Here is an 11,547-nt window from a genome sequence, read left to right as displayed (position 1 = left end):
CTGTTTTTTTTTAAGCTTTCATAGTTTCAAAAATGCTGCTGTAAGATTCTTAAAATGTAAAGCCAACACACTTGAACTTGCCAAATTCATAAAGGTACAAGTTCTAAGATACTTGCTTTTAACAGGAAATCCAGCTAAGTGAAGATATCAATGAAGACACCACAGTTTCCCAAAGATTAAGTGAAAACAGCCAGAAGCCTTTTATTTTTATTTTTTCATCTGTGTACAGGAAGCAGTAAAACATTTCCTCATTTTGATCTTGCTGCCTTTTTTGTCGGCTTTGGTTTTTGTTTATCTGCATTTGGACTTTCCAAGCGACTAAAAAGCACTCCAAAGTCAGATCCTAGCGCTCTTCCTTCAAATGGACAGTCCTTTCCCTGAAATTTTGGCAGGAAGTCAGTGTTTCCCCAGCTCCTTTCGCCAGGTTGCACCCCGATTCTGGAGAGCAGTTTGTTTGAAATCTCTGGTACAACTGGTTGGAGGAGAGTGCCATAAATCCTCAGGCACTCAAGTGTGACGTGGATAACGGTTTCTAGCCATTGCTGGTCTTTAGTCTTCCCCCGGTCCAGATTCCAGGGTTTGTGGCGCTGAATGAATCCATTGGTCTGCCTCACACAGGCAATGATGGCCTCCAGAGCTTTGTATACATGCATGCTCTCATAGTGCTCTTCTACAACAGATGGGAGATTCTTTACAGCATCCAGCATGTGGTAGTCTTCAGCTACTGCCCGGCCTCCTTGATCTCTGGGGAAGGACTGAGAGCAGAACGACGGGTAGGCCTGACCTGGGTTAAGAGCTGGAGCTGTGCATCGGTTAAGAAGACCACCAAGAGAGTCAGCGAGCTCTGCATTCAGAAGCTTCCTCACTTTGTCATCTGTGTAATCGCAGTCTGCGTCTGGGACACCTTGACGCAAAAGAAAGTACCTCATGCCATCAGTTGTGAACATCTGAGAGCGTTCAATAGGATCCACCACATTACCCAAACTTTTAGACATCTTCTTCCCTCCGACGGTCCAGTGAGAGTGGACATATATTGTCTTTGGCAGTGGCAGCCCCGCCCCGAGGAGAAAAGACGGCCAGTAGATGGCATGAAACTTTAAAATGTCCTTTCCAACAATGTGATGGGCAACGCTCCACCATTTGTCATGCGTCTCTGGATAGCCGGCAACTGTGAGGTAGTTCACCAGAGCGTCCAGCCACACATAGATGGTTTGTTCGAGGTCACCAGGCACAGGGATGCCCCACTGGAGGCGGTTTCTCTGACGGGACACTGAGAGGTCGGGAAGGTCCGACTGCAGCCACTGGAGAACGGCGTGGTAGAATCGTTCAGGCTGTATGGCGCAAGGATTTCCCCTGAGCCAGTCCAGAAGCTGGGACTGAAACGCAGACAGACGGAACATGTAGTTCTCCTCCATCATCCAATCCACCTGGGAAGAAAAGAGAGGAAAGTAGATTTAAGGTGTGTTGATAAAGTTAAACTGTGCAAGGTGTAGAGATGTGATTAAATGTCTGCAATATTGAGTAGACTGACATTTTGGAATACACCTTTGTTATTTTGACATGATAAATATCTGTCCATTTAATATATAACTAGAGCCTGGAAGTAGTTGCGTGCATCAGCATAAAAACTAGTAATGGGAACACAACTAGCATGGGCCTCTCTGTAGGTGTCATGAAGACACTACTCGTCATTTCTAAGATATATTACAATATAAAACGCCTGATATAACCACAAATCTCTGTTATTACACAGCAGTGTTTAATACCAGTCAACATGATATCATGTGTTTTTAATGTCTCAGAGTGATGATTTTACTTTAAAAAAGACACCTCAGTCTTTAGCTTCATTTTGAGAAGACATGAGAGTTGAATCAATGTCATCAAACTCTTAGAATGAAAGAAAATTAAAAGGAAAGCAATTCAAAATCACTGATGTCTACACTTGCTATAGTGCAACGAAGTGGGACCTTTGTGTAAGACCCTCACTGGCTGGCACGTCTTTGTATGCCCAACAGGGTTTTTTTTATTTTTTTTTATTGTCGAGCACTCCTAACCCACAGCAGACATACTACATGCATGATATGTGTGTTGACACTCCTTCCACTCCACTAAAACCCACACTGCTATGATCCTACATTCTCTCATATTACCTTATGGCCACTCTCCAGCGACACCTTGATCTCCTTCCCTGATGAGTCAAAAGCGTCTCCCACCTGCGATGGTGTGAGGAAGCTTTCATCTTGGGTGGAGTACCAGCCTTCATAGCTCCCTTTGTAGATGAGACCTTTGTTCCAGAGTACTGACCAGAAATGCTCCACTGCCTCTCTGTGTCTCAGCTCGGTGGTTCTTATGTAGTCTGTATACGAAATACTGCAGCTGCTGAAGAGATGTTTGAATCTCAGAGAGACATCAGTGCAGAACTGCAGGGGGTCTTTTCCTGCAGCTTCAGCGGCTTGTTGGATTTTCAAACCATGCTCATCTGTACCTGAAATGTGATAATAAAGAGTTATTATTGTAATGCCCTTGATAAAACAATGAATTGTTTAATCAAAACAGAATTTGAAGAACACCAATCCAAATGTCCCATAGCCCAAGGTGATTTGTTTAATCCCTTAATTTGCCTAAACTCCAGAAATGTAATTTAAAATGTATATCATAAAAAAGCTGCAGTTTGAATGTACATGAGGCTGAAACCCACAAATGCCTGACATGACATGCTCTAACGAAACCTACGTGTCTACATTCTGTAAATCACATAAAACCCACAGGAATAAACCGATTGTAAAGTTGCGCACACTACAAATAACAACATTTCTCCACATTTAGCCCTAAAACATCACTTTTTATTCACATTTAGAGAAATATTTGTGAACTTTGTCATATTTACTTTTGTGAATAAAAATGTAAGATAATTTCATTGGCAAATATAAATGTTAAATATTATATCTAAATGTTGAATGTTTTATCTAAATGTTAAATGTTATATATAAATGTTAAAAATACATGTCCTGATTCTAAATATTTAGAAATCGTTGCTAAATATTTAGAGTCTTAGCTAAATATTTAGAAGTTGTTGCTAAATATTTAGTTTATATTCTATATATTTAGGATAGGATAGGATAATACTTTATTGATCCCCAGAGGGGAAATTCGGGCGTTACAGCAGCACAGACAAGAAAGCTCAAAAATACACATTAAACAGAATAGATAAGATAAATAAAAATAGAAATTAAACCAGGGGGTATATACAGTACAAAATGAATGATGAAGTTAACTGGGGGGAATTGAGACAGTATTTGCAGAGAATGACAAGATAAAGTGATTAAAGTGACTTGGTATGATAAATAGCAGCAAGTAATGTAAACAGCAGAGAAGAGTGGCAGTGTTGTACCACAGTACTGCAGAGTGCAGTTATATAATATAATGTAGTACAATATAATATAATATAATGCAATATGAACAATATAGTGTAATATAATGAAATGTTATATATTTAGCTTTGATTATAAATATTTACAATCTTAGCTAAATATTTAGAATGTAAATTAAATATTTAGAATCAGGATTAACATGTATTTTTAACATTTATATATAACATTTAACATTTATATTTGCCAATTAAATTATCTTACATTTTTATTCACAAAAGTAAATATGACAAAGTTCACAAATATTTCTCTAAATGTGAATAAAAAGTGATTTTTTTTTTTAGGGCTACATGTGGAGAAATGTTGTTGTTATTTGTAGTGTGCTCCATAATAAAGGTTACACAAACACGTTAGTATTGATGGACGGGAAGAATTACCTGTTGCAAACTTAGAGTTGAACCCCTTCAGTAGTTTGTATCTGTGTAGGCAGTCAGCAATCGCAGCTGAATACAGGTGGCCTAAATGAGGAGAAGCATTGACGTAGAAAATGGGAGTTGTAATGTAGTAACTCCTGTCTTCTCTGCAGACATGTGAGCTCATGCATCTCAACACAGTGAACCTCTTCTGTGTCAGACAACATGGGCTGTGCTGCAGTCTGTGAAAAGCCTTATAGCTTCTGGCATAGGACAACAAAAGGGTCCTCATTATTTGAGAGCAGTCGATGTCAACATAAGTCCACCAAGCGATGATGGTAAATGCAAGTGGAAATGTGGAGATTGCTACCCAATCATTTAGCAAGGTCTATTTTCTTTTAACAAACAAACGGAGACGCAACCACGATCAGAAAGGTAAATCGAGTATCGTTTAATAATCCTGGTAAATTTATTCCGGTTTTTGACGATCAGGTATAATCTCATTTCCCCCTAAAACCAGCAGCTCATGTGTTTTTGCTCACTTGTCAAGGTTAGCTCCTACTTCCGGTTTCACTAGACCAATATAAACGCTGCATAGTGCGTTGTAGACACCACTGACCAATCAGATAGCGAGTACTATCCTACGCAAAGTTAGTAGCTTTTGTTGACTTTTCTAGCTGGAAGTGAAGATAATTTATTTACTGTATGGTAAAGGCTAATATCAGACACTACAAATAAAAAAATATAATTAAAAAAACAATAAAAAATTATATCTAATAAACATCGATCATACATTGACTGATTATTTAAATGTTATCGTTTATTTAAATGTAACACACTAAACAGGACGTCATGACTTTAGCATTTATTTTTGTTTCTCTATTATATTCATTGTATTTAATTCGTAAAGTTGTAAAGCTGAAGGAAATTAACTTCCCCGTTCACGTTTCCTAGGAAACTACCAGGAAGTGGGCAATCAGCTGTTCCACTTCCTGCAGTCAGTCAGCGACGACGAATGGGGTTGACTTGACCACGGAGGTACAACACTTTGACGTTTAGCGGGCAGCTTTAATGTATATTTTAATTATCGGTTGCTAACTCAGAAAAAAACTAAGAAAGTTGTTAGTCACCTCTTCCGTCCTGAAAGATAGTTTTAACCTCTTTACGATAGACAGAGTCCCTCTATCATGTGATGTTTAAACTGCCTGTTGCCCGGATCCTCCCTAAAGTTACGGTCGGATTAAGCTTTATTTGAAACATACTTAGGAACTCAGGTTTGTGTTTTTGGTTTGTTTTTTAGATGGAAGTGAACCGTACGGACTTCTACATCGGTCTCAGCCTGGCCGTGAGCTCCAGTGCTTTTATCGGTGGAAGTTTCATCCTGAAGAAGAAAGGTCTGCTGCGATTGGCCAGCAAGGGTTCAATGCGAGCAGGTAGTGTAAAGACGACTTTCTTCAAATTAAACTACATTTCTTCTTACGTCTTTGCTAGAAGACGCAATTAAATGTTAACAAACATTTTCAACAGGTAAAATGTTCATTTACATGTAAGAGTTGTTCCTACATATTTGTATGTAGTCATTTTTAAACGCAGTCTTAAAACTCATTTATTCAGTCCAGCTTTTATATAGTGTTTTATATCAATTCAAATCTTAATATTACTGTATTGTCTTTTTATCCTACTACAATTTTAAATATTTTCCTCTTATGTATTTATTTTAATATCTTTTTGCTTTTATGTGTCGTATGTTATTGTATTTTATTTTTATACATATATTTTATTTTTAATTCTTATTGGTGTGCATTAGTCTCTCAATGATTTTATCAATGATTTTATAAACTACTTTTTGTCAATAACTTTTCTGCACTCTTGTTAAGCACTTTGAACTGCAATTTAATTTGTCTGAAAGGTGCTATATAAATAAAGTTTGATTGATAAAATGCTCTTGACCATGTTATTGTAGCTCAAGCCAACGTTTTTAAATAATTTGTATAATCAGTTTCTGTGTAATTGGTTTATTTAAGTTTTTTAAAGAAAGCCAAAGACATTGCATAACAAACTAAATGTAAAAAATATTTGAAGTGAGATATCTGTAACTGTTTTTTTGTTTTTTTGTTGCCTCAGGTCAAGGGGGGTATGCTTATCTGAAGGAATGGCTGTGGTGGGCAGGACTTATTTCAAGTAAGTGAATGATTTAAATACTTCATTCTACAAATGGGTACCATAGCACAACTGTTTTTTATTCGTCTTGGTTATGCTGCTCGCCAGCCATACCCGGAAACATTGTGGTCTTTGTTTTCAAGGGGGGAAATGAGGCTGTAGTGGGTTTGGTATTTATGCTGGTGAGATTGCAGTAGGAGCACCACCCACACAACCTCTTTGAAGCACACATTCCTACAAAGAGCTCATTTGCACACGTGGGTTGAAAAAAAGCTGCAAAAAAATTAATTAATGTACACTGTCATGTTTTTAATTCTAGTGGGAGCTGGAGAGGCTGCAAACTTTGCTGCATATGCATTTGCACCGGCAACACTGGTGACTCCTCTTGGAGCACTGAGTGTACTTGTAAGGTAATTGTCTTTTTCCCAAGATATATTTTGCCATTTTTACCTCAACTTATTTTACCTCCACTTATTTTATCACATACTTGAATAAGACATTAGCTGAGCATGATACAGATATACTTAGCTCTTTCAACCTTCAAGTTTATTACTTTGATTTGTTCAAAACTGAGGTCCAATTACATTATTAACAAAATTATGTGCCTTTCTCAAATCACTTTCTACGCACTATCCCTATACACTTGCACTCTGCTTGCACGCTCCCATGGAGGGTCCGCCACATTGAGTGCAAAAACCTCTGAATGTGGTGTGAGAGTGGGCTGTTTAACCGTCCAATGGCAAGTCTGCACCAATCCTGAACTAATGAGCAGGTGTAACACCTTTCACTGTTGTTACGGGAGACACTCTGTATATGAAAGTTCCAAGTTATCACCCGCAGAAACGTAACCGCTTTAGGTTAGATAAAGAATAGTAGTATCATGCAGAGGCAAAACTCAAAAAGTTTACTTAATATTCGGGATCTAATGAACACTAGACTTGAATGGGCACCGTTGTTAATTTGATTATAAAGTATTTAATAATTTCTGGGACTTTCAAAAACTGAACATCTTAATAAACAGATTTTTGCAAAAAATAGACGCCCAAAAAGATATAGAGATTTTTCTCATATTAAGTGGTTCAATAAGTCTGCCTGGGGTAATTTATTTAGAAACCTTAGGTGAATGACATAAAATCATCGTTATATAAAGTTTCTGTTTCCGTGATGCGTGGTCAGCCCAAAGCTTGCTGCTGTATTTATTCCCTCCACCTTGACAATGGGCAGTTAATTCAGCTGTGGGCGTGATGTCAAAAAGCGTTGGAAGTGGGAAGGGAATGGTTTGAGAAAGTCCCTATGAGCAACAGCACATGGACTTTTAACAATAAGTAACACTTCGCTCCAGGTGTTGTAAATCATTTTAACAGCAAAAGCTCTTTGTCTAAATCAGTCAAGCTGGCGTTTTAGCACAAACAACTTCTGTCAGTTTGCAGAAGGAGATGTCCTGGTAAAGCAAAATAAAAGATTTTATTACAAATAAACAACCATCTGTTATTGCCTATTCCTGTTTGCATGTTAAACTTGTATGCAATTGCAATTTTCACTCAAAAGGCAGAGCTTTGTTTAAGACCAATTGTAATACAAAAACATAAAATTGAGCCTCGTTATGGACCTGGAAGATATGTTCCTTTAGAAAGACTTGTTATTTGGAGTTGAGCTCATACATCATCTTGTTGTCGTAAATAACCATAGTAACAGCTGACTTACAGCAGCAAGTTTTGTGAGAGACTGAATTTAGTTTAAAACATTTGAAAGGATTGATGAAAGGAAAGTCAGCACAAAGAAAACAATGTAGTATCACTACTATACAAATGGTATGGTGAAACATATCTGCTATCTCTCTTTGTGTACGTCATTTGTTTTTCCTTCTAGTGCTGTGCTCTCCTCTTACTTTCTGAACGAGAGGCTGAATGTGCATGGGAAGATCGGATGTCTGCTGTGTGTTATGGGCTCCACAGTGATGGTGATCCATGCCCCACAGGAGGAAGAGGTGGCGTCGCTCACCGCCATGGCTGAGAAGCTCAAAGACCCAGGTAGAACCAGCTCTTCATCCGTATGATGTTATTAACCAAACTGTGGAATCTGAATCCCAAACGAGGGCTGGACGGGTTTTTTTCCAGGTTACTAACTCCTTTTTGAATGCTCCCACTAGGTTTCATTGTGTTTGCTGTGTGCGTTGTGGGAAGCAGCCTGGTTCTTATCTTTGCTGTGGCTCCGCGGTTTGGACAGAAGAATGTGCTGGTCTACATCCTGATCTGCTCTGTGATTGGCTCCCTCTCTGTGTCTTGTGTCAAGGGCCTGGGCATTGGCATTAAGGAGCTTTTCGCTGGGACCGCAGTGCTGAAGGAACCCCTGTTCTGGTCGTTAATCATCTGCCTGGTAATCTGTGTCAGCGTTCAAATCAGCTACCTGAACAAAGCCCTCGACATCTATAACACCTCCTTAGTCACTCCCATCTACTACGTCTTCTTCACCACCTCCGTCATGGCCTGCTCAGCTATCCTCTTCAAGGAGTGGTTGAGTATGACCACTGACGGAATAGTTGGAACGATAAGCGGTTTTCTCACCATTATTCTGGGGATCTTCCTACTCCATGCTTTCAAGGACATCACATTTAGCTGGGATTCCCTCCCACTCTACCTGAGGAAGGGTCCTCAGGGCTTTCCATGGGGGAACCAGCCTTACATGGCTCTCCCCACCCTCGACAGTCAAGCAGAGGATGAGGTAAAGCTACACAGAGAAGGTGGCTCAAAGGGTGGTTGGGGTGCACACCAGAGGACTTCTTAAAGAGGACCAACCGTCTTTTCAATTATGAAAAAAAAAAAAAAAAAGTTATTGCAATTCTGAAGTTTAAAAGCACATCGTAGCTTTAAAATATGACAAGATTTGTTTTACTAAATTTGAGTTCAAGTATGTTTGAGTCAATGCAGTATGAACAAAGTTGCCAAAGTGAAGAAAAAAATAAACTTTTAACACTGGATTTCATACCACTGATAAAGTTTTAAAAAAGAGGGCAGAATTCTAAAGTGAAAGCAACTGAGGAAATTTAATTTTATGTCAGTTTCGGCGGTCCTTGTGGACAAAGCAGCACGCCTTACCTCTTTGCTGAAACTATCCTGTGAGAGAATGTGTTCTCTTCCTCCTGTTTTTAAATCAGCTAATTTATTACTCACTCACTGTAGAAATACAAACAAAGGCTCTTTCAGTCTGCCTGCTGTAAATTGCTTTGTCTTTTTCAGACCCAGTGGCAGCGGTGACAGGCTTTAAGAATAACTTTACACAAATAGTCAGTCTTTCCCCCCGGATGGTCTGGTTTGCTTGTTTAGGTCGCAAAGAAGCGTCAATCTTTAAGTCTGTTTTAAAACCACTTCAAAACTCCTCACCAAGGGTTGAGGTATAATTTATATTAACATGAAGTCTTTTGCACTGCCGTTTACATACTTTACAATGTAGTATGAGTATAAACTAAATTAATTCACCAGATTGTGCCTTCTGTTACTGAAAACAATCACCTTATTCATAGGTTTGCACTTTTAACCATAGCATAAAGAAGTGTAAAGAAAATACCATATTTGCCCTGAATACATTTCAAACATCTGTTGTTGAGCACGTTCAAATTCCTCTGATGAGTTTCTATAATACCTCAGTATTATATACAAACAGCACCAAAGAATGTTTTTTTTCCCTGTATACATTTATTCCAAATATATGTCAAGCTGTAACATATCTCTGATGTTTAACTGTTTTTGTGTTTGATAATGCTGATTAAACATTCGACTACATCATGAATTGACAACCATTTCTCAAAGCATGAACAGAATTATTTGGCATTTGGTTTATTGCATATATACAGTCCATAACCTCACTCCTCCTCTGTCATGACACGACCGTTTGCTCACTTAAGTTACCGTAGAGTAGACTGAGAAGTCCAAGTAGCTTTCAAAACAGCTGGCCAGCTTAATGTCCCAGGTGCATCCATTTTTTGACAGTCTCCTACACTTGACCCACTAGTTTAACACATTCAAGCTCAGTATAACATTTAAGCTCAAAGTGACAGGACGAACAGACTTTTTCATTACTCTATATATGATAATATCAGGCACTTGTACCAAAAGCAACAATTCACGTTTTTCCTTTTCTCCAGCTGATGGGACAGTTCAACGACATGACGTTGGCTGCCGAATGACATCCTCTCAGGGTGGTGGTTGCTGCGTGCTCTGCGTCTCGTCAGTCTTTTCAGGGACAGTTTTTAGTCTGACATGCTCTCAGAGAATGAGCCCTTGCCCCTCTGAGTCTGTTCCAGTCTGTTAAGGATAAACTGGCTGGTGTCAATAAACCTCTCCACACAATTAACGAAGCACATTTCAGTCCTTGAGTCCAGCTTTGGTCCCGGTTTATCCATGCATTTCTCCTAGAGACAGAGACAGACTGGTTAATTTAGGTAAACACCCGTAGTAAACACAATTAAGCACAGTAGTTGTTTGCACACTTGCCCCAGATGTGACCTCATCACGTCCCGTCGGAAGAAGACGATCACGTAATGTAACCACAGACTATATATAATATATAATAGAATAATTTGTCGTCCGGACAGAGGACATATATCGTTATGATTACTAAGATAAAAACGTTTTTAACAATATGCATCACTTTAGCTCCTGCAGCAGGTCTGCAAAGGAGTCGCTATGTGAATGTCATGAATGAGTGACATATGGAGAGATGGGTCACATAAGACTACATGAGGTAAGATAACAAAAGCATGTTTACATAATTAGTGGACAACAGCAAATAAAAAAAACATGAACTATGAATTTAATGTCAATGTAAGTCAGTTGTAGTCAAAAGTAAAAAGAAACATTAGCATTAGCTTCAAGCTGAAATCTTACCCAGCAAACCTCAGTCATCTGATGAACCAGCTGCTGAAATCTCTGTTTTTGCGACTCGATTTCGATAAACTGTTGAAGTTGAGGGTCTGCAGTCGCTCCCTGGCCGTCCATTGTTTATAAGAGAAGACGTTGTAGGAGATAATTTATCAATATCCAAGTTTCTTATGGTTCTAATGCTGACCTTCACGTGCATGTATGATGGTATGAACGACGGGAAAGCGGAAGTAGACCAACCAATCACAGAGTGCGTTTTTCTGATGTCATCCGTCATCATACATACGTAATTTTTCCACAACAGCCATATTCAATTAATAATGTTATTCAATAAAAGCAAAATAGAACTATACGACGGAGGATTAGGGCCTTTTTTTTAATTTCGAGAATAAATAAATATAAATAAATAAAAATATATATTTTTAACATAATTCCCTAATCCTCTGTCGTACAAACTGGCTCTGCACATGAGACACTTTAACAAGGCAGACCGATAACAGACACAAATAGTTGTGTTGGGGCTTCACTTATGCAGATATGAAACTACACATGCTTTTGGCACATCATCATCTTCACATTGTCATAAAATATCAGCAACCTGAAAAGATACTGCAAGAAACTGAAGAAAGAACCGCACTGACTTGGAGGAAGTTGTCTTCAGAGGAAAACACAGTTCTACTTTCATCATTTTGCGCAGGCTGGTCTCGAACTCGTTAATTTACGAGATTC

General features: G+C 38.7%; 3 protein-coding genes across 3 annotated transcripts; 1 reads left to right on the top strand and 2 right to left on the bottom strand.

Annotated features, from left to right (window-relative positions):
- Window positions 1-176: 176 nt before the first annotated feature.
- On the bottom strand, window positions 177-4,094 carry mars2 (methionyl-tRNA synthetase 2, mitochondrial). Its single transcript, XM_061048526.1, has 3 exons — window positions 3,806-4,094; window positions 2,151-2,485; window positions 177-1,427 (listed from the first exon to the last, which is right to left on the bottom strand). The coding sequence occupies exons 1-3, from the start codon at window positions 4,071-4,073 to the stop codon at window positions 249-251; spliced, it is 1,782 nt and encodes a 593-aa protein (XP_060904509.1). The 5' UTR covers window positions 4,074-4,094; the 3' UTR covers window positions 177-248.
- zgc:101583 (uncharacterized protein LOC494104 homolog) lies at window positions 4,086-9,720 on the top strand. The gene is made up of 6 exons (XM_061048527.1): window positions 4,086-4,216; window positions 5,082-5,214; window positions 5,906-5,962; window positions 6,261-6,351; window positions 7,811-7,971; window positions 8,091-9,720. Exons 2-6 carry the CDS (start codon window positions 5,082-5,084, stop codon window positions 8,723-8,725), a joined length of 1,077 nt encoding a protein of 358 aa, XP_060904510.1. The 5' UTR covers window positions 4,086-4,216; the 3' UTR covers window positions 8,726-9,720.
- Window positions 9,721-9,758: 38 nt separating this feature from the next.
- On the bottom strand, window positions 9,759-11,054 carry timm8a (translocase of inner mitochondrial membrane 8 homolog A (yeast)). Its single transcript, XM_061048528.1, has 2 exons — window positions 10,825-11,054; window positions 9,759-10,349 (listed from the first exon to the last, which is right to left on the bottom strand). Exons 1-2 carry the CDS (start codon window positions 10,933-10,935, stop codon window positions 10,188-10,190), a joined length of 273 nt encoding a protein of 90 aa, XP_060904511.1. The 5' UTR covers window positions 10,936-11,054; the 3' UTR covers window positions 9,759-10,187.
- Window positions 11,055-11,547: the final 493 nt, after the last annotated feature.

The sequence above is a fragment of the Labrus mixtus genome, chromosome 10, assembly GCF_963584025.1.
Source record: "Labrus mixtus chromosome 10, fLabMix1.1, whole genome shotgun sequence".
In the NCBI taxonomy this organism is placed as follows: Eukaryota; Metazoa; Chordata; class Actinopteri; order Labriformes; family Labridae; genus Labrus; species Labrus mixtus.
Note: the sequence above shows the minus strand (reverse complement) of the source record. Positions and strands in the feature narration are given on the sequence as shown.

What these genes read in the sequence shown, in the direction of transcription:
- timm8a (XM_061048528.1), bottom strand. Translation starts at nt 10,935, where the DNA reads ATGGACGGCCAGGGAGCGACTGCAGACCCTCAACTTCAACAGTTTATC. An exon ending in AGATGACTGAGGTTTGCTGG is followed by an intron (nt 10,350 to 10,824) that starts GTAAGATTTCAG and finishes CTCTGTCTCTAG; the next exon opens with GAGAAATGCATGGATAAACC.
- zgc:101583 (XM_061048527.1), top strand. Translation starts at nt 5,082, where the DNA reads ATGGAAGTGAACCGTACGGACTTCTACATCGGTCTCAGCCTGGCCGTG. An exon ending in CAAGGGTTCAATGCGAGCAG is followed by an intron (nt 5,215 to 5,905) that starts GTAGTGTAAAGA and finishes TTGTTGCCTCAG; the next exon opens with GTCAAGGGGGGTATGCTTAT. An exon ending in TGAGAAGCTCAAAGACCCAG is followed by an intron (nt 7,972 to 8,090) that starts GTAGAACCAGCT and finishes TGCTCCCACTAG; the next exon opens with GTTTCATTGTGTTTGCTGTG.
- mars2 (XM_061048526.1), bottom strand. Translation starts at nt 4,073, where the DNA reads ATGAGGACCCTTTTGTTGTCCTATGCCAGAAGCTATAAGGCTTTTCAC. An exon ending in CAACTCTAAGTTTGCAACAG is followed by an intron (nt 2,486 to 3,805) that starts GTAATTCTTCCC and finishes ATCACATTTCAG; the next exon opens with GTACAGATGAGCATGGTTTG. An exon ending in CGCTGGAGAGTGGCCATAAG is followed by an intron (nt 1,428 to 2,150) that starts GTAATATGAGAG and finishes TTTTCTTCCCAG; the next exon opens with GTGGATTGGATGATGGAGGA.